This window comes from Pseudonaja textilis, chromosome 11 (genome assembly GCF_049901715.1).
Source record: "Pseudonaja textilis isolate UNSWEBS1 chromosome 11, rPseTex1.2, whole genome shotgun sequence".
Classification (NCBI taxonomy): domain Eukaryota; kingdom Metazoa; phylum Chordata; class Lepidosauria; order Squamata; family Elapidae; genus Pseudonaja; species Pseudonaja textilis.
Window position 1 is genome coordinate 316810 of NC_142000.1, and position 27414 is coordinate 344223.

The following is a 27414-nucleotide window of genomic DNA, read 5'->3' on the forward strand; positions in this document are numbered from 1 at the left end:
CACAAAGCTGAAGACACAAGCCTGAAGATGATGAATGAGACTTCATCAAACATCGCCTAGATACTTCCAATTTTACGTGAGAAAACCCGAATAACCAAAGATCCACATACAAATACCGCGATAACCTCAGAAAACAAATACATATACATGTACATATACACATATATATATTTCTTAAGTTTTCGAGGTACTTACATGTATGGCATTCAGCTTTGTTGGTATTTTCCCACATCATTGTTGTTGTGCTTTTAAAGTTGTAGCAATTTGGCAGAATCTCATCTGCCATCATCAGGCTTCTGTAGCCTACAGAAGCCTGATGATGGCAGATGAGATTCTGCCAAACGCTACAACTACTTAAAAGCACAACTATAATGACATGGGAAAATACCCAACAAAGCTGAATGCCATATATACATACATACATACATACATACATGCATATATATATATATATATACGCATGTACATGCATACATATAGAAATACATATACATATACATATTCATACATATATATATATATATATATATATATATATATATATATATATATATATATATATATATATATATATATATGGTATTTAGGTTTCTTCTATATGGAAGTAAAACAAGGAAGGGTGCTGTGGATGAGGTGGGAAGACAGGTTTGGTTTTTGCACCAATCTGAATGAAACCATTGTTTCAGGGTGAGAAGAGAAGAAAAGTTTCTTGTAAAGTTCTCGTAGACTCATCTACTGTTGATTTCACTTCCAGCCACCATTTGTTTGATGTATAATTTAATCAGGTAAACCTGGTCTTAATAAGGGATGTTGCTTCTTTGCATTACAGACCCTTTTCTGTCAAACCGTCCATTGGGACTCTTGGAGTAAATGAAACCACACAATTCACTATTGACTTTTATCCAGAAAAAAGTGGCAACCACTGTAAAGACCTTGTTATACATTACGATACAGGTGAGAACAGGGAAATCATTTTTTTTTTCATTTATGTAATCCTGAGATTTCAGAGACTTTGGATCCTAGCAGTGCACCCTACATTTATTCCTTTTTTAGTGCATAATACTAAAGTGACCTATGATTAACTTGCATTGCTGAATGAGATTTTCCTTGCAGCTGATGATACTGTAGATAAGCCACTCCCCATGAAAGAGAAACCCTACCATCTACTCTGAGAACTGTTAGGGAGATGTCTTCACCCTCTTCCTCTTACACAATATACCAGCACTGACCTGCCTCTTATTCTTCTGGAATGCACCCTTTTCCTCCAGGAAATTCAGAGTACAAGTAGTCCTTGATTTACGACCATTTTGTTTAGTAACCGTTCAAAGTTACAACAGCACTGAAAAAATGACTTATGACATTGTCAACTGTCCCACCAGTGAACCCGAAATAAGGAAGCACTCTCAGGAGCTTTGAATTTCCCAAAGTAAAACTTTCTTAGATACACCATTTTGGTACTGAAGAATCAAAACGAGCGGTGGTTTCCCATGCAAATGCTTGCTTAGTTAAACAACAGCTTCCTTTCTCCCCACCCTTGAGATGTTCTTGTGTTATGGGAAGAGTCCATCTCTTTCTCAAGCACCTGCAGGGGTGATCTTGATGGTTGACAGGCTCTCACAGTCTACACACACGTTCTCAGGATTGTATTTCCCCCTTTCCTCCCCCAGTTCATTGGTAGTTGAAAAGGTTTGAAAGGGGCAAAGCAGTTGAATTTTGATGGACTGCTTTTCACACTTACGACCATTGCTGTATCCCCCTGATCATGTGGTCAAAGTTCAGATGCTTTGCAACTGACTCCTAGTTATGATGGTTGTACCATCCTGGGGCCATGTGATCCCCTTTTATGACCTTTTGACAAGCAAAGTCAATGGGGGAGCCAGATTCACTTAATTATGTTACTAATTTAACAACTGCAATGACTGGGGCCAAAAAGTTTGTAAATGAGGCACAACTCACTTTACAAGTGTCCTGCTTAGCAATGAACATTTTGGGCTCAATTGTGGTTGTAAGTTGAGGAGTACCTGCACTACATTCCTTCACTTCAAGAGAGTCCTTTAGTTACTCTCCCAGAGCAGGGATGTCAAACTCGTGACGACCTGTTGTCGTCACATGATGTATCTCAATTTTTTCTCCTTTACTAAACTGGGAGGGGGGCAGCACGTGACACATCCAGTCCATGGGCTGCGAGTTTGACCACCCCTGTCCCAGAGTATTGCACATTTTGCTCTTGATTGATCTTGGATGGGGTTTCTGGGGAGGGTAACAAAGGGGTTGAATTGCCTCCATTTCTATATAATGTGTTTGACAGTGGATTTTGGAAATAGTTTGGTGATCTTTTCAAGTTTCATGAGCAAGAACAACTGTTTTTCAAAATCTCAAAAAATTTGCTTTTTTTGATCAATGACACATTGCTACATTCCTGTGTTGTGTGAAGATCAGACTTTGATAATCCATATTCAGAATGCTGTTCTTTAAATAAATCAGAATCTCCCACACTCACACCTGATTATCACCCCATTGATTAAAACAATTGACACTAATTTCCCCTTCAAATGAACTGAAAATCCTAGAACAGAGGTGTCAAACTAGTGACTCACACCCACCCCAGCTCCACAAAGGGGAAAAATGTTGGGAAATGTCACGTGACAGCAACGTGATGCTGCGAGTTTCACAAGACTTATCCTAGAGGTTCACTTACTTACACAAGCATAATGTTTTTGACTTATTTAATTAAATTCTCTATTTATTTTTAGGATGTGTGTGTGAATGTTTTCAGTCATATTTGTGCAGAAATACTAAAAATTCAAAAGGTTGCACAAATTTGGTTGTCCTAACAAACTAATTTAAAGAATATGGTTCTTTGCTTGAATTACTATAAAATAAAATAATGTTTTATGAGATTAAATCAAATGCTTTTTACAAAAGATAGACATAGCTAACATAGTTGATTTAAAAATTTTCTGACCTTCCAAGGAGAAGACATTCATGTCAATTTATATGGAGCTGCTACAGATGTCAATGTGAGATTGGATAAGAATTCCTTGACAATCGAGAAGACTTATATCACTTTAGCCAACCAGAGGTCTGTGGTCATACACAATTGGAGTGATATCATTGCACATTTTCAGTGGAAGGCATTTGCAACACATGAAAAGGAAGAAGAGAAAAAACAGATGTAAGTTTGGAATGAGACCTTTTTTTTTGAGTAATGGACGAGGAGTACATTTTTGTGCACACTAAACTATTTCTTAAATTTGTTGCAATTTTACAACACATAACAGTTTATAATAATATAATTTTTATGTTTTATTTTTATCCAATTGCAGAATTCTATATTTCTTCCTATTTTATTCCATCATATTCATTTTAACACTCTACTCACTTTCAGCCTGTTGGTTGAAAATTTTCTTTATTTAGAAGCAGCTTTGTTTTTTTCCTGCAGATAATGGCTGAATAATCACTAGCCTTAAAAATATGACAAAAATGAACTTCATTTTATAGAGAGCCAGACATTTTTATCTTGATATTCTAAAATGTCACTAAAGAATAATTCCTCACAAGTATAGGGAGAAAAATAATCCGGAAAGGCTTTTTCAAAGGCAACACATCATTGTTTAAAAGTTTACACTTTTTTTTAGTTTCACACTTTGGAGGCTGATGATTGGTTCAATGAGGGCAGGATCCTAAGCAGATGTGTTCCTGCGAGGGAAAAGAGCACTCAAAGATTAGAAAGAATGATTTGGTGATCATTTCTGCTAGTTCCGGGCCAGGGAGTCTTGAATTTGTTTAAATTAGCTAAGTGTGGTCTGTGATTGTAATAAAGATTGATTGATTGAGAATCATAGAATCAAAATCATAGAGATAGAAGAGACTTAATCTAGACCAGGGCTGTCAAACTCCTGGCCTATGGGCCAGATGCATCATGCGCTGGTCAGGCCCATGCTTGGTTTAGTGAAGGGGGGGGAAGTCCTAATAGGTCACATGATGCTGCCGTGATGATGTGAGTTTGACACCCCTGATCTAGACCAACATCCTGTTTAGGGCAGGAATTCTCATAACCTCATTTTTTTTCTTGTGTGGGGTTTTGTTTGTATGCAATTCGGCCCACCCTACTTCCTTATACAAGAGCTCTTTTAGTCTAATGGCTAAGGTGCTGGACTAGAGAAGAGACATCTGAATCCTGACTCTCTTTTAGGCTTGGCAACTGACTGAGTTGGCCTCAGGAGAAAAACTGCATGGATTTGTCCCCAGGCCTGCCAGGAGCCAAGGTGCCTCTATGGCACAAACAAAACTCCACGCAGAACTCATTTCACAGAATTTCCCATTCTTCCTGGACAGGTTTCTCCTATAGAATTTCAGGTCAATGGAAACACATACCAGTTTATCAAATTCTGCTATCCTATGGTCACTTCCTCACAGGTCCGGTCCTTTTCAGTTATCACACCTTTGACTATTATGAATGCGATGATCCTCATAGTGTCTGTCCCCTTTGCTTCTTAATCAAGCATTCTTTGGAGTCTGTTACAAAATACAACATTTTATCTCTTTCTTCGGGGGGGCTCTAGGATGTGTCAAACCCTGCAGGCTGAACAAAACAGTGTGCTTGATCAGCTTCTGGTGGAATGTAACATGAATCCAGCACTTCGTGAGCATCTCTCTATTGTCACCCGTACCTTTGAGAACCGACGGGCAACTGTCCATGAAGATGTAATGCTCTTCAACAATAAAGTCTTTTCCATTGAGCCTCTGGTGAGAAATTCTGTAGGACAGGGGAGGAGAGGGGGGTAAGCAAGGGAATAGATTGGTAGAATTTTTTAAAGTGCTTTAGATGCCTTTTATGTAGAACAGAGCCTTCATTAGTGACCTGAAGGCTCAGATGTGAAACTTGAAGGAGTGGTAATCCTTCAAATGCCCAGGGGTGTATGTGTGATATGTCAAACACCAGCGAAATCAGGAGAGTCAGGCAGTTCAAATGTGTATAAAGATTTATTGTAAGCTTAAGCTCTTTACAAGAATCCAAACTACTAATGGTTAAGTGAAATTAGCAGGAGTTAAGAATAGAGAGGAATTCAAGGTGGGCTGGACTTAGATCTCTTGTAGGCACAAAGGGACTCATGACTGATGACCCGTTTGACCCCTCCTTCAGGCTCAGCCTGGCCGTCCATAAACCCAAATAGCCGATCTTGAAGTGTTATGCCAACAATAGGCTGATGTATTCAGCACTGAGCTGGGACAATACAAAGGGGCACCCATTTCACTCAACCTCAATCCAACAGTAACTCCAATCCGATTAAAACCATGCAGGGTTCCCTTTGCATTGAAGCTAAAATTGATGCAGAACTAGACAAGCTGGTACAGCAGGGAGTACTCAACCTATGAACTGTACCCATTGGGAGACTCTTATAGTGACTCCAGTTAAGTGTAACAAGGATATTTGCATCTGTGCAGACTACAAGTGCACCATAAACAAGGCACTACAGCAGCATGCTTACTGTGATGACACGGGGCAAGGCACAAAGGCAAAACAGTCAATGTATCCTGCCACTGCGCCTCCTGAATCCTGACTGGAAAGTCCACAGGGTCCTCAGTGGCTGCAAACCACTCCAACGGGATCACCATCTGAGGCAGGATTTTGTCCTCCCTTTGGGTATACTCGGACTTCTGGGACAATGCATCAGTGCGCTGATTCCACCCACTCGGAACATAGGTCACCCAGAAATCAAAAGTGAAACACAGTGACTATCACATCTGAAGCTGGGTCAGTGTCCGGGCTGTACGTAAGTGTTCCAGGTTGCAATGGTCCATCTGAACCTCGACCTGGTGGCGAGCCCTCTCCAGATGGTGCCATGTCTCAAAAGTGACCTTAACCGCCAATAGCTCCTTGTCCCATATAATTGTGCACTGGAGCCAACAGCTTCTGACAATAATAGGCGCATGGGAACAAGGTGCCTGGTGGCATAGGCCTGGAGGAGCACCGCCCCAACGGCCACATCAGAGGCATCTGTTTCCACCGCGAACGGCTGGAATGGATCAGGGTGTTTGAGGATGGGCTTGGAGGCTTCCTGCTCCTCAGCACCTGCACTAGGAAGAGGATGAGAGCAGATGCCAAGAACAATGTTTCATCAGGCCATGCTTCAGGCCAAGTCTGCTCCTGGAGAGCTGGCTGGCTTGTTCTAGCCTCTCTGCTTCCTTGGGGATTGGGGAATGGGCTTCCATGGATTTTATTACAGATACTCCTTGGGTTTCAACCATTGGTTCAGTGACCATTCAAAGTTATGGTGCTAAATGAATGGTACTTGTGATGGGTTCCCTTAGTTCTGGCTGCCACAGTGTTCCTGCAATCAGGTGATCATGGTTTCTGAATTTTGCTTAATGGCCCATGTGGCCCTTGTTTAATGATGGCAACCAAGACAGCCAGAACTCTCATTGCTAAATGATGTGGCCATGTGCCAACACACTTTCTAATTGCATTGGAATCCAGTCTTTTTTCCTGTGGATCACTACTTGTGCTTCAGGTCTTCCTCCCCTGCTTTTAACAGCCTAAAACTCCCAGCAAAGCCCTGAAAGTTGCCCTTCCTTCCAGGAAAAAGAGGGCTCTCCCGAGCAAGTGAGAGGGCAGCAGAAAGGCTGCCAAGTTGCTTGATTTGCTAGGTGAGGCAACTTGTGTTTCAATTAAGCCATATGGTTTTATTTATACAGTATATAATTCTGGTTTCTAATTCAGATACATGGTTGTGCAGAATGGTTTTTGAGTACAGAAAGCAAACCTGCAGAGCAACAGAAACCAAAGCCTTTGTTTGAGTAAGATTTCTCACATTCTTTTCAGACATTATCCAAGTTTAAGAAGAAGCAGCAAGATTCAGTTGCACTCTTCACTGCATCATTTAGCTTAAAAAGTTTCTTTTGGCTTCTTTTCTGTCCCTTTTGTCATCCAGAATAATATTGGTAACAATTGTAAGTGTCTGTTCTGGAATTTTAGAAAACAGAGCTGAAAGACAGACATTCTTGAGCTTTCATATTCATTGTCTTTATTCTACCTTTCTTTAGGAGGGAGATGTTTGGCCCAATTCTACAACTGAAATCAGTGTGATGTTCAGGCCACAGGAAGCTGGGATGTATCTTCAGACGGTCTACTGTGATATTACGGGTATAACCTTAAATACATATTCCTATTTTAGGATACATGTGATTTCAGTTTCCCAGTCTTGTGAAAGCTGGTCCTGATATCCTGATCCTCAATTACAATAAACACAGGAATTTATTTCAGTCATAATTAAATAGGAGCCTATGGCAGGAGTTACAAACCTTGGTAACTTTAAGATTTGTGGACTCCCCGAGGAATTCTGGGAGTTGAAGTCCACAAGTGTTAAAATTGCCAAGGTTGGTGACCTCTGGTCTATGGAATAGGATGACATATGTCATCTGCTCTTCTGGACAAAAGAAAAGCAGCAGCTCTGAGCTTGTTTAACTCTCCTTTATTGAGAATCAAGCTGTCTTGTATGTAAAGCCTCTTTACTTTTTTTTAGCAGCCATTAAAGCTGGTAACATCCCTTTTTATACATCAATTTCATCTGAGATGCACAAGTCTTTCCAAGATGGAAGCCTTAACAGATTGTCTGTATGGGTTTCCAAAGATCCATTAAGAGTCTGTTCTATTATGCCATTGTGAATTGGCATTGTATCCTACTGCCATTTGCCTAGCTGCAATTTGAGCAATAGGTATTAGATGCTGCACCAGTGGTGGTATTCTACCAGTTCAGCCCATTCTGGCATACCGTAGTGCCGAAGATCAGCCGAGACCAAACCAGTTCTCTCTGAGGAGCTGCTATTGGGCCCACCCACCCGCCTGGGCTCCCATACTGACCTTTATTCCCTGCTTTTGGAGTGCAGCTGCTTTGCGCTGCACAGTAGATTGCTGCGTGTCAGCTGCTGAAGCGACAGGGAGAGTGCAAGATTGCAGGAGGTGAGTCAGAAAGCCTGTGCGCCTGCGCAGTGTGTGTCTTTGGCACATGTGCGTGCACAAGGTGCATGTGTGCACGCAAAGCGCATCCACCAAGCCACGCCCACCGCATTGGTGGTAAATTATTTTGAAACCCACCACTGCACTGCACCTTTAAAACCACCCATTTGGTTTTGGTATGTGAGCTTAGTCTGGAAAGCTCTTCAAACATGGTTTTAAAGCAACCTTGGGGAACCCATGGGAACAGGGAAACTGTGAGATGGTTATATTGCATTTAGAATGCTGTCCATTCTCACACAGTAGTTTATAGTTTTTTAACTTTTATAGTTTTTTAACTTTGATATATCTCTGCTCAGAGATATATTTGTGAGATGGGCAGCTTTAAAGCCTTGAAAACAAACAATAATTCTTAAGGTTACACCCAAGCCATATATATTAAACTTTTGATGTGAACTCTTTAATACTAAAAGACCAAACATTTGCCTAATTCAAAGAGCTTAATTGAGGCTTCTGAAGTTGAAAACCTCAAGTAGATATTCCTGATGCTAGAGGTCCCTCTTGTGGCTGCAAAATAACTTGTAAAATGAGGGTGAAGGTTCGTTCTGCGAGCTTGTGGGTTTTGTTAGCAGGCTAGGTAATATCGTCAGCGGTATTTAGGGGATGCTAGTGTTCTTCAGTTTATAAGGGCTTCAGGTGTGGGTGTCAATTGAGGGTCTTGCGGTGGATTATGAGATGGCTCAAGTGTGAGTCATCTGTGAGAATCTTGTGATAGGTCTTTTGATAAGGAGGTTACATCAGGTCAGGGTCATTGGGGGGATTTGTGTGGGTTGGTCGAGGATTGGTGCTGTCTCTGGTTGGCTGTGCAATTGATTTGGATTCTAAGGGGTTCGTAGGCTGGTTGTAGCCCAATGTGTCTGTTGGTGGCATTGCTTGTGGAGTGCCAGGCTTCAATGAACTCATGAGCGTGATGGGTGGTAGTGTGGCCAATGCTTTTTGTGTTGCTCCAATCAAACTGGTGCTGTTTGGTGTCGGGGTGGGTAGAGATTAAGGATTTGGGATCATGGCATTTGACTGCCAGCCAATGTTCGTGGATCCTGGTTTTTCATTGACGTGATGTTTCTCCCACGAAGAATTGATTACAGTTGATTTTGTAGATTGCATTGTTTCTTTCATCCTTCTATATTTGTCTTTGGTTCTGGATGATTTCTGGCAGAGTGTGGCTGTGGGTTTGTGAGCTATTGTTTTTCCTAAGGATTGGAGGATTCTGGCTATTATGTAAAATTCATAAAAAGGAAGAAAAGAAAAATGGTGAAAGTAAAATAAAATCAAGAAAATACTGTTTTTGCTGAAAAATCCTTGCTATGTTAGCCAGATATAGAACATAGACCCATACAGGGAACTTGGAGGTCTTCTAGTCCAACCCCCTGGTTCCATCCTAGTCAAATGGCTGTCCTATCTATTCTTGAAAATCTCCAGCAATCAAGCCCCAACAATAACTTGTAACTATCCTTGTCCCTATTACAAGTACTCTACATGCATAGTTCTGAAATTATTTTAGCATGAAATTGGAAATCCTAATATTAAAACAAAAGTTCAAGATTTCTAATGAGATACTCTTATGTGAATGAGCTTTAATTAAAACCTGAAATTTTACTTTGACTGACTTGAATTCATCACTACCGATTGGAAAACCATAGGCTGCTTTCAGAGCTAGGTGAGCTGTTGTGGCCAGTTAGATGCCTCTGCGAGAGGCTTTGCAAGCAGAGGCAGCACAGTGGTGGAATTGCCAGCCAGGAGATGGTTCTGGCTGACAAAAATTTTCTCTAGAGGAAGCAGAAATTGCTCCCTTGTGCTCTGGAAAAGCTGCTTCTCACAAGGAGACAACAAGGAGAATTTAGTTTCTTTTTGCCAATGTGCTCGGACAGGCTCAGGAGAAAATCCCACTTGTCCCCTTTTGAGCTGCCATCTCGACTCCCACTGGTTATCCAGAATAGTTGTATTGACAAGTTCCTAAGCAAAGTGCCCACCAGAGATTGGAAACTTACCCACCCTCATTCCCAAAGGCACTGATTGCTGCTCATGCTCAAATTCCTGCCACCTCAGAAGAAGCCTTCACTAATCAGTTCAGGTAAAAAGACCTGACACTCAAATGTGAACATGCTAGTCCATGTACGACATGCCATATGATGAATAAATGAATAAATAGCAGAACTCCAAGGCAAGAGAGTGATGTGTGCACAGCTAGGGGCAAAGCTTAATGCCTCCACTTTCTGATCTTGTTTGTTCTGTCAAATATTGTTTAAAGAATTGTGCCACCATTAATTTCCTGAAGATGAGTTATCATTTCTACAGGCCGAGAAACCAGGCTCCCTTTACGTATCAAGGGGGAGGCAATAGGCCCCAAGCTACTTTTCAACTTTGATCAGCTGGACGTTGGGAAAATTTTTGTGGGATCATCTCACAGTTATGAGGTAAGTTCAGTTGTTACAGTGGGGTCCTGGGTACTCTCTGAGCGTGGTTGTTTGCTTGCAGATGTTTCTTTACCTGATTAGATAACATCAGCAATGCTAGGGATTGTGGGGTTCACTCACTCATTGTATATACCGTAATAGCTTGTCTTGCCAGTGCTGGATGAGGGTATTGTTTTCTTTTTTTTTTAACAAGTTTTATTGATTTTACAAACAAACAAACAAAACAAAACATCATTAAACATTAAAAACACAAAACCTCTTTCCATTGTAGATCCTTACAAGGCAGGTAACATATTGCTTTATATCACGTACTTATAATTTATCCCATTTCCATATAAACACGTAAATTCCCTTTACCAAATTCCACATTGTTTCTCTTTAATCATTATTCAATCATATTTCCTTTCTGATTTATCTGCTATCCAGTCATCAACTTTATATTTTCCTCTGGCTTGTTTATAATTATTCTCATCTAGTCTTCCTCCGAGGTTTTATTATTTAATTCTTAATTAAACACACATACATAAGACATAGACATAAAAACATAAAACTTTCTTTTAGAAAGTAACTTGGCCCCAGATTACCACTTTTTGTATGGACTTCAATTGAATTCATGCTCTTCTTATATACCATTACCCATCTTATTTACCATTCTATATCTATTATATAACTCCTCTCCACTTTTGCCTCCTCTTAATTCTGTTTTATATATTTAATCTTGCTTTAAAGAAAAATATTTTTATATCTTTTGTCCATTTACATCTGTCTCATTTCCAATTTAAGAAAGAATAGTTTCCCCTGGAATCACTAATCGGAGTATGATGCCTTTCTATCATTCCCCTAAGTTAAAATTTAAAATAACACCTAAATCCCAATCAGATTCTGCTTAGTACATTCTACTATTTCAGAAACCAATACTACAATAATAAATCCATAACAATCAACACATTAATCCATTGAACTCTATATTCAAACTAATATTTTAAACATTCCCTTTAGTATTTTATTAAAACTTATTATCATTCATTATTAAACCTTTTAAAGTTATACCTTGATATTTTAGTCTTTTATTAGATCTTAAAAAGTTCTGATTATCTACTTATAATACAAATACCACTATTACAATACTCATGTGTACTTTGCAGAATCCCCCTTTTTAAAAAATAAAAATGAAATCCCATATATTACCCATTATCCCTAAAAAAATTTTCCTTTTCTCCATCTTGTCTTATTCCTTTGTAACTTTTTTCCCCCTTTTCCCTTTCCTTCTTAACCCGCCTAAACTTTTTACCCCCTCCTCTCCAAACCTCTGCCTTCTTGATTTCCCCTTTCTGTTGCATTCCTCTTTCCTTTTGCTTTCTAGCATTCTGTTGTTTTTGCATCTTCTTTTTCTCTTTCATAAACATTTTTTTATTTCTTAAGTCCTTCCTTTTCGCTCCTCTCTTTCTCCTTTCTTTCTTAGACACACTGTTTAGTTCATTAAAAATGGCTTCTTCTTCCTCGGCTTCTTCCAGCTGTTGTTTAATTTGCTGACACATGACAAGCGCCATATCTAGAAAACAAAGGGCTTCTCCCATAACATCTTTGCCTTCTTTCTTTATTTTTAAATATTGTTTTTTTAATTCATCAAGAGATAGAGCCATTTTGAACTGTTTCTTCTTCTCTTTCTGTATCCTCTTATTATTATTAAGCCAATCAATTATTTCCAAACTTAAAACAGTTCCCAAAAGTCCCAAAATCCCACAGTCATCAAACAGTCCAGGCAGAGTACAAGCTTCTTCTTTTTACAGTTTCTTTTCTAGGAGTGTAGTCAAATTAGGGAAAGCAGAAACGTCCAATCTGTGCTTTAAATCTTTCTTAGAATTAATTTGTATTCTCTTTATCTTCAAGGCATCTCCTCCAGCAAAGTCTTAGAGTAAAGATTTGTTTTCCCAAGCCTCTCCCTTCCCACTTATAACAAAGGAGTTTAGGTTTTACCTTCTATCAAAAGGCTGGTTTCCCTTGTCCATTTGTTAATTCCATAAGGGAGGGAGAGTAACTTCCCCTTTTCGTCACTTTTCTTCGCAGCTGAAAACATCAATCGGGAACATTATAGCTTCCAAGTCATTACTTTCCCAGGTGTTAAATATGTCCTTAAGGTCCCAGTTCGACCAAGAAAAAACTTCCTTTAAAAAAAAAAACTCCTTCTCCCTCCTGTGCATTCTTTATCCAATTGCTGGCTTCTTTATGGTGGCCATAAAAGACCACCGCTGCACCGTCTTGAGAGAAGGGGTTATTGCCGGCTGGGGGGGGGTTTGCGACACCCCTCATCCCCGTCCGGATCCCCCCTATCTTCAGCTGCCCCAACAGGGCAGCCTTAGCCTCCAAATCCGTCAGGATCGGAGGCACCAAGGCGGCTAGCACAGCAGGGATCGCAGAGAAGGCGAATCCCTGCTGTCACCGAAGCCGACAAACCGGAAGTGATGAGGGTATTGTTTTCTGTTTGACTGTTTGACTGGTATTAATCCCTGCTTATCTGGATATTGGCTTCTTGTTTCCCTTCTTGCGTTTTATTGCCCATTTTGAATGTTGTGTAAATGTGGTTTGTCTTTCTTTGTGTCTGTAGAGGCTGATTTGTCTGAATGCCACGCTTCTGGGAATTCCCTAGAGTTTTTGGATTTAGCTTGGTCTAGGACAGGGGTGTCAAAACTCAAGGCCTGCGGGCCAGATGCAGCCCATGGGGTGCTTAGATCTGGCCCGTGGGCCCACTCTGGAAAAAGCAAAGAACTGGCCCACGGTGCCTCTGCCAGTGAAAATGGAGTTTGGGAGGCTGTGCATAGTCTCCCCAAACTCCCATTTTCCCTGGCAGAGGGCTGCAGAAGGCTGTTGTAGCCAAAACTAGAGCCCAGATGTGCCATCATAGCCGGAAATGAAGCCTCAATGAGTGATGTCGATCTGGCTGAGCCCTTCCCCCCCCGTCCATGCCCGACCCCCCGAAGTCAAATACAACACCCCTGTTCTAGGATCAATAAGATTCTCTTTCTTCTTACAATGTGTTGATCAAGTTTGTAGAGGAAATTCAGGAAATTTAAATGAAAAATTAGCAGAAGAATACTAGTTATTTTCCTTTTAAAGTGCTGAGTTCTTTCTTCCTGTCTGTCTTTCATTCTTTTCTTTCATGCCTTTCCTCAATATTGAGCTTAAGTATTATTTGCCCATCTTTAAACCAACCAATTGTTATTATAAAATTGGCTGCCTTCATTGTCCTCCCTCCTTAGATCTGTGCTAAGTCACTGCTAGATGCTCTTCCCTTGCTTGTGAGTCTGTCAGTAGATTCCTTTATCTAATTGCTTGTCAAAAGTAGATCCTGTCTCAATTTAAGTGGCTCAGCGGAACAAGCAATCCTCGCTTGTATCCATAATTCAGCTCAAAATTTCTGTTGCTAAGCAATATGATTGTTAAGTGAGTTGTGCTCCATTTTACATCTTTTTTGCCCTGGTTGTTAAGCAAAGCACTATAGTTGTTATGCGAATTGTGTGGTCGGTAAATGAATCCAATGTTTACCCATTGATTTTGCTTGTCAGAAGCCCCTAGGAAGGTTGCAAATGACTGCCCCAACGGATGTTGCAACCATTGCAAAAAAAGGCCGGTTGCCAAGCACCTGAAGTTCAATCGCATGATTGTGAGGATGCTACCACAGTCATAAGTATGAGGACGGGTCATAAGTCACCTTTTTCAGTGTTGTCATAACTTTGAAGAGTCATGAAAGGAATGGTTGTAAGTTGAGGACTTCCTGTATACACTGTGTGCACAATTATTAGGCAAGCTGTATTTGGGAGGATTAATTTTATTATTGAACAACTATAGTGCTCTTGGTCAATCCAAAATGTTAATAAACCTCAAACCTGAATATTTAAAAAAAGTAAAAGTGAGGTTATAGATTTCTTAGGAGAATATCTATATGTGCACAAGTATTGGGCAACTATTAGTGTGCAAAATTTTTTATTTTTTTATTTATTTTTTATTAACTAAATAAAAAATGAAAATTTTCCCATTTTACTCATTTATTTTCATCTGTTAAAATGAGAATAATAAACAAACAACTCAAAATTTACAAATAAACATTTCTGACAATTCAGAAAAAATCAATGACCAATATAGCCACCCTTCTTTTCAATAACAGTCATAAGACTTGCATTCATTGAGTTTGTCAGTTTCTTGATCTATTGACGATCAACTTTTTGTGCAACAGCAACCACAGCCTCCCAGATACTGTTCAGAGAGGTGTACTGTTTTCCTTCACTGTAAATCTCCTCTTTAAGAAGGCCCTACAAGTTCTCAATAAGGTTTAGGGTCAATAGGGTAAAGTGAGGAAGGGGGCCATGTCATTATTTTTTCATCTTTTAGGCCTCTTTACTGGCTAGTCACCCAGTGGAGTACTTCAATGCATGCAATGGAGCATTGTCCTGCATAAAAACCAGGATCTTCTTGAAAGATGCAGACTTTTTCCTATATCCTATTCCTTCCTTCCTGCTTGAAGAAAGTCTCTGTCAGGCTACAGAACTTTCCCTATTCAATCAACTAGAATGAACTTCTGAAAACGTATCAAAAGGAATCCTTTATTGAGATGAGACAATTCATGTAGGGGTTAAAAGCAGCGTCTAAGGTCTCTCAGGCATGCAGAGATAGATAAGGGAGTTTAAAACCCCTCCCCTTATCTTGATATGTATTTAGTGAAACAAAGAGCCAACATGTTAATTCCCCGCCACCCCCTTTTTAGAATGATCTTTTCCAGGGTTTCCCAGGACATATCTCACTATGGAATTTTTATGTTCTCTTCATCTCCTGGCTGTCTCTCTCAGAGGTGATATGTTCCGGCCATCTAGGTTTCATCCCTCCATTGTATCATGTGTAGGTTATACAAATTCGATATAAGATTAAATATATTCAGGTTACATCAAGAAGGATTTCTTTATCAGTCTTCCCCCCCTTTTCTTCTTCCATTGAAGAAATGACAGATACACGGATCTGACATCCTGCCCTCCTTAAAAAAAGATAGGTCTACCTGGAAAAAACAAAAATCATGCGTTATGTTTGCAATTTAGGATATATACATTTGCATATCAGGGTATTTTAGGTGGAACTTTTGTAGTAATGTGGGTGCTTTTACATGTCGTTTGTTTACCCACTCATTTTCTGAGGAAGGAAGGTGTTTCCAAGCTACTAAATATTGTGTGGATCCACGCTGAGTGCGCGAATCAAAGATATCTTTAATTTCAAAATGTTGTTCCCCATGTACCATGATTGGAGTTGGAGGTGTGGGAAGTGGGGGGTCTGAGGTTTGAAGTGATCTCTGCTTTGAGCAAGCTACAGTGAAATACTGGATGAATCTGCCTAAGTGTTTTGGGAAGTCGAAGCTCTACCATCACAGGGTTAATAATTCTGGAGATGGGGAATGGGCCAATGAATTTTGGCCCTAGTTTCTTAGAGGGTTGTAATGATTTTAAGAATTTTGTGGACAAATATATACAGTCCCCAATCTTGAAAGGTTTAGGATCGCAACATTTTTTGTCTGCTTGAGCTTTAAAAACTGCTCTAGCTTCCTGTAAAGACAATCTTACCACTGGCCACATGGCTTGTAAGTTATTGATCCACTCCTTAAGGGAGGGGATTTCAGGTTCTTTGGTGGGTAGTTCGGGCATGGGGTTGAATTCTTGGCCTGTGGCTACCTGAAATGGGGTGAACTCCATGCTGCTATGGACTGAGTTATTGTATGCTACCTCTGCAAAAGGAAGAAGGTCAGTCCAATTGTCCTGTTGGTAATTAATAAAGCATCTTAAATATTGTTCTAATATGCTGTTAATTCTCTCTGTCGATCCATCTGTCTGGGGGTGACTTGATGACAACAACCCCTGGGTGGAGCCTAATAGGTTTAAAAACGCCTGCCAAAATTTGGATGTGAACTCAACACCCCTATCTGAGATAATCCATTGGGGAGCTCCATGAAGGCAATAAATGTGTATTAGAAACATCTTTGCCAATGCCTTGGCAGTTGGGATCTTTTGACATGGAATAAAGTGAACCTGTTTGGAAAAAAGATCAGTTACAACCCAAATGACAGTATTTCCAGCACTTTCGGGAAGCTCTGCTATAAAGTCCATAGAAATCTCTTTCCAGGGTGCAGAAGGGTCTGCTACTGTCTGTAAAAGTCCAGGAGAGAATTTGCAGCAGCACAGGTGGGGCAGCTCGCAACATAGTTTTCAATGGCCTTTTTGAAAGATGGCCACCAAAATTGTCTTTTGATGAGGTGCAGGGCTTTTACAAATCAAAAGTGTCCCGCTATTTTGGAATCATGGCAGCGTTTCATGAGATCCATTCTCTGGCTTGCAGGGACATAAAGTTTGTTTTCTACCCAGGCCAGTCCATCTTTGAGTAAACAAGTGTTGTTGTTAGCCTGGAGCCAGTCGTCTTTAAGTACTGCCTCCTTAAATATTGACGTCGTTGTGTCTTCAGTCAGTGATGATTTTTTTTTCTCTTGTGTCCGGGTGATTACTTTGGCTGCTAGTTGGGTCAGTTGGCTCATTGGTTTTATAACCTCAATCTTTTTGCTGTTATATTGGGGTTTTCTGGATAGTGCATCTACTAAGAAGTTCTTTCTCCTAGGAAAATATTTGAGAGTGAAATTAAACAATTTAAAATATTGAGCCCACCTTGCTTGTTTTTTTGGAGAGTTTCTGTGGATTTCTCAGGGCTTCCAGATTTTTATGATCAGTCCATACTTCAAAGGGGATTTGGTTTCCTTCCAGGAAATGTCTCCATGTGAGCATTGCCCACTGAACAGCATATGCCTCTTTCTCCCATATGGCCCATCTTTGCTCAGTTTCCATCAGTTTCTTGGATGTATAAGCGCATGGTTATAATTGTCCACTTCCATTCTTTTGGAGGAGGACTGCTCCAACTGCAACATCACTAGTGTCTGCTTGGATGACAAAAGGTTGTTCGGGATCTGGGTGCTTAAGGTTCTGCTGAGAATAGACGTTTGAGCTTCTCGAATGCCGCTTGGCATTCCATTGTCCAGATAAGGGGTTGCCTTGGTTTGGATTTCTCCCCCTCCCCTTCATTTTTAGCAAGTTTGTGATAGGGAGGGCAATGTTTGCAAAAGCTGGAATGAATTAGCGATAAAAGTTTGCAAACCCCAGGAAGTTTTGCAGTTGCTTGCGTGTATGAGGTGGGTCCCAGTCCATGACAGCTTTTACTTTCTGTGGGTCCATCTCTATTCCCTCGTGGGATATTCTATACCCCAAGTAGTCAATTTTTCTTGGTGGAATTCTCATTTAGAGAGTTTTGCGTATAGTTTAGCGTCTGAGAGTTTTGTGAGGACTGCACGGAGTAGCTTGATGTGTTCTTCCATTATTTCCGTGTAGATTAAAATATCAAGATACACTAGAACCCCTTTATATAAAAATTCATAAAGGGTTTCATTGGTCAATTGCATAAACACGGCAGGCGCTCCTTGTAGTCCAAAAGGGAGCACTTTAAATTGGTAGCATCCCAATGGGGTGTTAAAAGTTGTCTTCCACTCATCCCCTTCCTTTATTCTGATGCAGTAATATGCCTCTTGTAGGTCTAACTTTAAAAAAAAAAATCCTTTCGAGAGGTGGGCTAACATGTCCTTCATGAGGGGGAGTCAATACATATTCTCTATGCAAATCAAGTTTAATTTTTTGTAATGAACACACAAACGTACGGAGCCATCTTTCTTTTTGTGGAATAACACTGGGGCAGCTATTTTTGGTTGGGTGGGTTCGATGAAGCCCCCTTTTAAATTTTTATCGATAAATGCTCTGAGTTCTTTTACTTCTCTGGGAGACATGCAGTATATTTGTGGTTTTGGGAGTTTAGCCCCTGGTAGGATTTCGATAATGCAGCCTGTGGCATGATGGGGTGGGAGTTCATCACAAGCTTCCTCGCTAAATCCTTGGGCCAGATCCTGGTACTCATTGGGAATGTTAATGGGTTCAGCCGACTGTCCAGTCATGGCTGACTCTCTGTTCTCTGTTCCTTTCTTTATTCTTCCCTCTGAGCTATTTGCAAATAATACGTCTCTCTGGAATTGTACGGTTCCTCTTCTCCAATATGCAGCCATATGAGACCTAGGTCTAGTGGCTCTTCCATTCCTGGGGCTACAATGAATGTGAGCATCTCACTATGGTTCCCTAGTCTTATTTTCAATGGTTCTGTGGTAAACCTAGCTGGCTCTCCCCACCCCCACTATAGTTCCATCTAATTGGCAGAAAGTGATGGGATTTTCCATTTCTTTCAGTTGGATTCCCAATTTCTCTGCAAGGGAGGGGTTTATTAGGCATCGGGTGCATCCTGAATTCAGCAATGCTGCAACTTCCTCCCCCTTCCCCCAGGTGTTGATAAACAGTCTTAGGGGTAGAGTGATTGGTTCAATTGGGTTGCTTACCAGCAGGCCGTCTTCCGGATCACTTTCGAACTGGCTCAGTTCCCCTCGGAGTGTTGGGGGTTCTTCTTCTGGGTTGGGGGGGGAATCGGAATCCCACAGCTACTCAGCTTCTCAGGCCAGTCTCCTTTCCTCAAGGGCTGGATGTTCCAGGTTTTCCCCCTGATGGGTGGTCTGGCTTTCTGGCAGGGGTTTTTCGAACAGCATTTTGCTGCGTAGTGTCCCTCCTTTCCACACTTAAAGCAACCAGATGTTTTTGGAGTCATGGTGGTTTGGGGGTTTGAAAACTTCCTGTTTTCCCTGGAGTGGGGATCTTTTCCAAAACTTGCCGCTGCGGTACCGGTTATGAGTCATGTCTATCTCCGCCTCCTCTGCCATCATGCAGGAGGTTTGGGGCCCCACAGACCAGGCAGGCAGCGTATAGGTCGTCATTAAGCCCATCTTTGAACCAACAGACTAGGATATCCTCTGGCCAGTCGACTCAGCTGGCCAGGTCACGAAATTCCTTGGTGTATTCAGCTACTGGGCGATGGCTTTGCTTTACGATTCTGATGTAGTCTTGGGCTTTTCTATCGGAGAGAGGGTCTTTGAAGCGTAGGGCCGTCATGAAGCGGGTTCCTTAATTCTGGGGCATTGACGTTGTGGAGCGTCAGCATCCATCTGACTGCTTCCCCTACAAGGCCCAGGGTGACAACTCATACTCAGGATCCCTGGGTTGGGAAATTCTGCCCATATTCTTGCATGAAGGTGAGGACTTGCACCAGGAAAAATCCCAGTTTCTGGGGGTCTCCATCGAATTTTACTCACAGGGGTGGGACCTTCCTCTGCAGTTGTATGTCTCTTGGTTGGCTAGGGTTAATCCCCTGTTCTAGGACAGTTAGGGGTTGGATACCTAGTATGGCTGCTGGTTCTTCAGCTTGTCCCACTGCCCGATCATTCTCAGATGAATCCGGGGTGGCGGCTCGGGTTCTCTCATTTTCTGGTTCCCTCGCTCTTCTGCGTTGGCGTCCTGGTGCATCCCTCACCTCGAGGTTCTCCAGGGCTTCCCTCACGAGGTGATTTATGTACTGTCTCAGTTGGTCGTCGGCCGGTGGCTCCTCATCCCGTTCTTCCTGATCCGATAGGGCCTCCAGCTCCAATTTCCACCTGGGTTTACGATTACCCTGGTTCTTCTGTCCCAGCTGTCTCTCTTTCCTACGCCTATAGACCACTGGGGCTTTGTGGAGGTTTCGTAGGCAGCTTCTCTATCTTCTATGGGGTGCACCAAGTCAGTATCTGGCTGGGTAACTGTCGACGTTTCTCCCCAGCATTCAGCTTCCCCTTGGTCCTTGCTGTACTCAGACATTTTCCTTTTTTGCAGGGTTCCCTCAATAAAGTGAAGGTATTTATTTTTTAAAAAAAATCCTCTCCTGGCTGACCTCTATTGCAGACGCTGCTTTATGTCAGGCTACAGAACTTTTCCCATTCAATCAACTAGAATGAACTTCTGAAAACGTATCAAAACATATCAAAAGGAATCCTTTATTGAGATGGGACAATTCATGTAGGTAGTTAAAAGCAGCGTCTAAGGTCTCTCAGGCATGCAGAGATAGATAAGGGAGTTTAAAACCCCTCCCCTTATCTTGATGTGTATTAAGTAAAACAAAGAGCCAACATGTTAATTCTCCCACCCCCTTTTTAGAATGATCTTTTCCAAGGTTTCCCAGGACAGATCTCACTGTGGATTTTTTTTTTTAATTTTACTTGGGTTTTCAAAAAAAAAACATAATACAAATAAAACATCTTTTTTTGAAAATAGCATGGTCCCGGGTTACACTTCTTCATACAGACACAAACTCAATTTCATGCTCACTTTTATGTTCTATTCCATATCTTATTATTGTTTTACATTTTCTACATAGTTTTTCCTCTCTTAATTTTCTCAATTTTATTTTAATTATCTCATCTCAATTCAAATCATTATATTTATACTTTTGTCTGTCCTGTTTCAATTTCATATTTTCTCATTAAACAGATTTTCTCCTGTAGTTACTAATTGGAGTATGACACCTTTATATCTTTTAATTTTATCCATTCAACTCTTATTTCAGCTTCAATATACACCTTGAGGTTATAACATTCTCCATAGAGCTGCTATGAGCGTCCAGGATGGGAGGTGCTCCAGTCTCGGCTCTCACAGGCTGAGCTTGAAATTGAGGAACGCCTCTCTCCATCACGTGGTCCTCTCGGCGTTCCCCAGTTTTTAGCTCAGCCTCGTGACAGGCTGTTTTTCTCCTGCTCTTGGCCGATTCAGGTTTTTTCTGCAGATCTTCGATCAGGTTGGACCCTTAATTTCAATTTGCGCAGTGGCCTTTGGGCTGGGGCTCCCTATGGGAGTCTTTTCTCCCCTCCTAGACATACGGGGAGCAATTTAAATTGCTGTTTCTAGGGGCAGCATCCAGCGCTTCGAGTGCTGGCGCCCCCCCACCGCCTGCCGCTTCCTTGCTCGCTGAGTGCCGCTTCGTTCCTGCCATTTCTCTTCGTTGTTTCCCCTCCGCGAACGCCGTTAATAGCCTAGGGGAGATAATCTCTCCCTGCTCCTCCCGTTACTCGTGGCCTTCAGGCCTTCTTATCTAAGGGAGGGTACCGCCGCTGAGAGTCCTCATTATCTCGCGGCCGCCATTGGGCGCCGCGTGGCGTCCGCCATTTTGGGTATGCCCTGGTGCCGTCTGCCATTTTGGATGCGGCCGCATGGCCGACCGCCATTTTTTCTGGGCCTTGTCTGGCAGGCTGCGTGTCTAAGTAATCACTAGACAGTTCCCTTGGACTGTCTATATTTTAGATCGTTCCTTCAAGGCCTAATTCAAAGGTTCCAAGCATTACAGGGTCCGTTGGCTCCGCAGCCTCCTCAGCTGGCGAAGTAGCAGCATCACATCCCCCCCGGTTTTTGTCTGGGGGGCAGCTGCACGGGCGTTCTTTCGGCTGATTGGACACTTGGGCTAGTCCCAGCTTACTGATTTTCATAGCTTGCAAATTTTTTTGACCAAAAGGGGTGTGTGAAACAATCGTGGTGATATCTGGCCTTGGTGTAGGCCGCATCCAGACGAGCCAACCGTCTCATATTAACTCAAATAAATTTTTTCTTTCCAGCTTTTCTAGATGGCAGATGACAGAGTTTCACGTGGCACTTCTCTGAAGGCCAAGTCAAAATCTCATTACCTGCGCAACCAGGCTCAGGAGACTTCCAAAGCCTCCCAGAAGGATGCCCTCAGACGTCACAGGGCACTTGAGAGGGAAATAGATAGGCGGTCTAGAGAGTCAAGCTCCGTGCCTCTGGCTCCTTCTTCCGCCGCCCCCTCAACCTCCACCCATCCTCCTCCCCCCCCCTCCTACTCAATCCTCAGCCTCGCTGCCTAGGCAAGCTCCTGAAGCTACTTTAACTCCCACTGCTGCTGGCCTGCGCCTGGAAGAGCCACCCCAACCTCCTATGGCTGAAATTCCTGAGAACATGAGACTATGGATGGAGTTTGCCATCCGGCAAGGAATTGCGCAAGGGCTCCAGCAGATGGCCGGTCCGGCCCCACGGCCTGCGGCCCTCGAAGCTCACGCTCCATCTGTCAGATCGCTCTCCAGATCAGATGCCTCGCATGGGCAGGTAGTATCCCAGAGGGAATTGCCTCTCTCTCTGGGGATAGAGGAGGTGGAGGCACAGGAGCTCGGGCGTCCCACCCAGTTTGGGGAAGAGGAAGATCTTGACTTGGGGTCCATCATTTGCAGCGAACCCCTCTCGGGAGCAGACCCAATGGAAGGGGAAATGTCAGAGGATGAAGGCCTCACCCCGGACCAGCCCGCCTTTGTGGGGCTGTTTAAACCACACCTGTTCAGGTCGATTCTTTTCAAGGCAAAAAATACCTCTGGCCTGACCCCTCACACACCATCTGAGCCTGTAGCCTCGGGGGTGCCTCTCGACTCCATCTTCTCCCAGCCCGTGGTGGAGACTGATGTCATTCCGGTCCCACCGATCTTCTCCGACCTGGTCTCCAGACAACTAGCCTCCACGGGGCCCCCTCCCCCCCCCTTCCAGTCAGGACAAGCGTTTCTTTAACCTTGACCCAGAATTCTCCCTTCTGCTCGACCCCCCATCTGTTGACGATCCTATCGTGGGTCTGGCTTCCTCCTCAACCCCTAGCGACGCCTTAGAGGCACTCAAACCAGAGGACAAGCGAGCCGAGCTAGCCCTGCGCCGTGCTCACCAATCCGACGCCTGGGCTATTAGAGCGTCTACTGCTGCGTCCTTCTTCACCAGATCCTCAATTAAGTAGCTTCGGCAGCTTAAACAGCACGTCCCCGCAGCCAACCTCAGGGCGCAGCAGGACATCACAAAGCTCACGGCCGCGGCCGAGTTCTCGGCCGACACTACTTTTCAAGCCGTGAAATTTTCCACCAGAGCCATATCCTCTCAGATCACTGCTCGCCGCTTGCTTTGGCTCCGCCACTGGCAAGCGGACGTCAAGAACAAAGTGAAACTGGCATCCGCTCCCATTTCGGGGGGGGAACTGTTTGGATCGGTTCTCGACCCCTTCCTGGCCGAGACCCGCAACAAACGTAAATACCTTCCTTCGCTTTTTCGGAGGTCTGACCCCAGAGCCCCCTCCTCCTCCTTTCGTCGAGGTTCCTTTCGATCCTCCTCCCAGGCCTCTTTCCCCCCTAGATACTTCCAATCCCCCTCCTACAGACCCCCTCCTCTGCACGACCGGTCGGACCCATCCGACAGGCCCAGAAGAGGTGGTCCCTACAAAAGGCCCTTCCGGGGATCCGGAAACAGGCCCTTCCGTCGCTCAAGATAATTCAACCCCCCCCATAGGCGGCCGCCTCAAGCATTTCGCTAGTCGGTGGGAGGCCACCACTACCGATGCATGGGTCGGGGACACGGTTCGCCTTGGCCTTGCACTTGAATTCCAATCCCCCCCTCCCGAATTTTCATGTCCTCCCCCCTTTCCAGGAACCCTACCAAGAGGGCCCTCATGGACGCCGCCATTAACCATCTCCTTGACATAAAGGTTATCCAGCCCGTTCCCGCAGCTGAGCGGGGACGAGGCTTCTATTCCCATTTGTTCGTAGTGCCCAAGCACTCGGGGGGTTGGAGGGCTATCCTAGATTTAAAAAGACTGAATCGCTACCTATCCCCTCGTAAATTTAAAATGCATACCTTGCAGTCTATACTCCTAGGAACCCGGCGAGGGGACTGGCTCACCTCGATTGACCTCTCCGAGGCATTCTTACACATTGCAATTCGACCCTCCCACTACAAATTTCTGCGCTTTTCCTACAATAAACAGCATTTCCAGTACGTTGCCCTTCCCTTTGGTCTGTCCTCCGCCCCCAGGGTTTTCACCAAGGTTTTGGCGGCCCTCACAGCCCACCTGAGATCCTTCCCTGTCCGTCTCCACTGTTACTTGGATGACATCCTCATCCTCTCCTCCTCAAAGGCTCAGGCCCAACGAGATACTAGGTTAACCCTTACCACCCTTCAGGACCATGGGTTCCTGATAAATTGGAGGAAAAGTCACCTTTCCCCCTCTACCCGGCTTACTCACTTGGGGGCGGTGATCGACACTACTCAGGAACTGGTTTTCCTGTCCCCGGACAGGTGGCTCAGTATCCAACAATCCATCAAGCACGTCAGGCGGGCAAGGAAAGTGTCCCTCTTAGATTTGTCAAAACTGTTGGGGAAGCTTGTTTCATGTATCTCTGTTATCCCTTGGGCCCGTTTCCATACCAGGTCCCTTCAATGGTTCCTGCTGCCGCATCAGCGTTCAGGAAGGAGCAACTCAAGACTACTGGTCAGAGTTCCTCCAAGAGTTCTCACGTCCCTCCTTTGGTGGACCAGGCCGGCCATCAACAAGGGCCACTACTTCAAGGAACCCGACCGGTTAACCGTCACCACAGACGCGAGCCTCCTCGGATGGGGCGCTCACGTCCTCTCCATCTCGTCCCAGGGCAAATGGTCGGCAACAGAACAACTCTGCACCATAAATTGGCTGGAGCTCCACGCCATCTACCTGGCGCTTCGCAGCTTCCTACCCCAGGTACGCGGGCGTCACGTCTTGGTCCTTACAGACAACATCACGGCGAAGGCCCATATCAACAGGCAGGGGGGCACCCAGTCAATAAGGCTCATGAAAGAGGCCGAACGTCTGTGCCGATGGGCGGAATCGAACCTGTCTTCCATCAAAGCAGACCATATATCGGGGGCCTTAAACATCCAAGCAGATTGGCTCAGCAGAGCCACCCTAGACCAAACAGAATGGCACCTCCATCGATCCCTATTCAGGGAGGCAGTCTCAATCTTCGGTCTCCCCATGGTGGACCTTTTTGCATCCCCCCTCAACGCCCAACTACCAAGGTTCTTTTCCAGGTACCCCTCCCACGGGGTGGAGAACCACAATGCCCTCCGTTGCCCTTGGCCCCCAGTGCTCCTTTTTGCCTTCCCCCCCCGACCCTCATCCCCAGAGTGATACACAAGTTGATCCTAGAACAAGCAGAGATCCTTCTGGTAGCCCCTTATTGGCCCAGACGCCCCTGGTTTGCGGACCTCCGCAACCTTTCAGTGGCCACTCCCTGGAGAATCCCACCCGACAAGATCTCCCTGTCCCAGGGCCCTCTTTCACACCCGAACCCTCAATGGCTCCAATTAGCCATCTGGAGGTTGAGCGGGACCGCCTAAAGAGAAAGAATTTTTCCAGCCAGGTCATAGACACCATCCTGGCAGCCAGACGGCCCTCGACCACGCGAATCTACAATGCTACGTGGGTTGCCTTTCGTACCTGGGCTCATAAACTCCAGATCAATCCCCTCTCTCCCTCCATCGCTCAGGTTTTGGAATTTCTTCAGGAGGGTCTCAACAAGGGTCTGTCCACCAACACCCTAAGATGTCAGGTCGCGGCCCTGGCAATCGTTGTTTCCTCAGACAATGGGGGTCCCCTCTCCCATCACCCCATCATCCGGGCCTTTCTCAGGGGAGCTTCCAATCTCCACCCTCTGACTATACACCGTTTTCCCACCTGGGACCTTAATAAGGTCCTGGTCTCTCTTACCAAGCCCCCCTTTGAACCCATCAGGGAGGCTTCCCTCCAGTTCCTCACCCTCAAAACTGTTTTTCTTGTGGCTATCACATCCGCTCGTCGGATTTCGGAGATGGCAGCCCTTTCCATCAGACAGGACCTATGTATCTTCCATTCAGATAGAGTCGTTCTCCGACCCGACCCTACCTTTCTCCCAAAAATCAACTCAGCATTTCACATTGCTCAGGAGCTCATCCTCCCGAACTTCTGCCCCAGACCCTCTCGAGAGAGGAGAGACAGTGGCACACCCTCGACGTAAGGCGCGCTTTAAGAATATACATCAAGCGCACCCAACCATTTCGCAAGTCAGAGGCCTTATTTGTGTCTTTTCAGCCTACGTCCCTCGGCCACAAAGTGACTCCCACAACCGTGGGCCGTTGGATTAGGGCCGCCATCGCCAAGGCCTACCAGGCACAGGCCCTACCTGTCCCTTCTGGAGTGACCGCTCACTCTACTAGAAGTGCGGCTACTTCTGCCGCATGGGCCACCCAAGCCTCAATAACCGATATCTGCAGGGCTGCCACCTGGGCATCCCCATCCGCTTTTATCAAACATTACAAGATCGATGTATTCTCCTCTGCTGAGGCTTCCTTTGGCAGGCGGGTCCTTCAGCGGGTCCTTGAGGTTCCAGGGGAGATTCCACACCAGACGGGAACCCGCCCGCAGGACTCGCCAAGCTTTGGTATGTCCCATCCTGGACGCTCGTAGCAGCTCTATGGAGAAGGGGCGTTGGTTCCTACCTGATACGCTTCTTCTCGTAGAGCTGCGTAGAGCGTCCAGCCCCACCCATTAACCCGTCTGGTGGGGAATCTCGTTTCGGCCAACAAATAATTCTTAGTTAGGATGAGAATAGGGTCTTCCTTCTCGTCTTCGCAAAACTGGGGAACGCCGAGAGGACCACGTGATGGAGAGAGGCGTTCCTCAATTTCAAGCTCAGCCTGTGAGAGCCGAGACTGGAGCACCTCCCATCCTGGACGCTCTACGCAGCTCTACGAGAAGAAGCGTATCAGGTAGGAACCAATGCCCCTTCAATATAATACATAACTTCCAATGGAATTCTGCTTGGTACATTCTTAAAATACACACTATATTCTTAAAAAGTGATTATAAATATATGTAATTAAAACACTCATTCCATTCCAATTCAGTTCTATCATTAATATTCCTTAAAATCTTAACATCTTTAACATTTCTTTTCAATTAAATATCATACTTCCTTGGGAACACTTATAAGCTTTCCGTAATTAATTTTTTCCCCCTATTTCTCTTCCCTTATATTTTATAAAACATTAAATAATTAAAATGTTCCCATCCTTTCCTAATTCAATTTTCTCATTTGTTTTATTTCCTTTATTTATTAACAAACATTTCACTAGATTACAATAACTATTTTATCCATCATTTTAATCATACGTTGTTTCATATTTTCTAAAA

The 27414-nt window shown here is 43.9% G+C and overlaps 1 protein-coding gene across 4 annotated transcripts in view; it reads left to right on the forward strand.

The window, feature by feature from the left end:
* Positions 1-27414, forward strand: part of HYDIN (HYDIN axonemal central pair apparatus protein) — a 343587-nt gene that overhangs the window by 57043 nt on the left and 259130 nt on the right. For all 4 annotated transcript variants that reach the window (XM_087940240.1, XM_087940242.1, XM_087940241.1 and 1 more), the window contains exons 7-11: positions 830-954; positions 2974-3175; positions 4566-4749; positions 7048-7147; positions 10313-10431. In XM_087940240.1, the coding sequence (XP_087796366.1) occupies positions 830-954; positions 2974-3175; positions 4566-4749; positions 7048-7147; positions 10313-10431 (730 nt within the window). The remainder of the gene's footprint in view (positions 1-829; positions 955-2973; positions 3176-4565; positions 4750-7047; positions 7148-10312; positions 10432-27414) is intronic.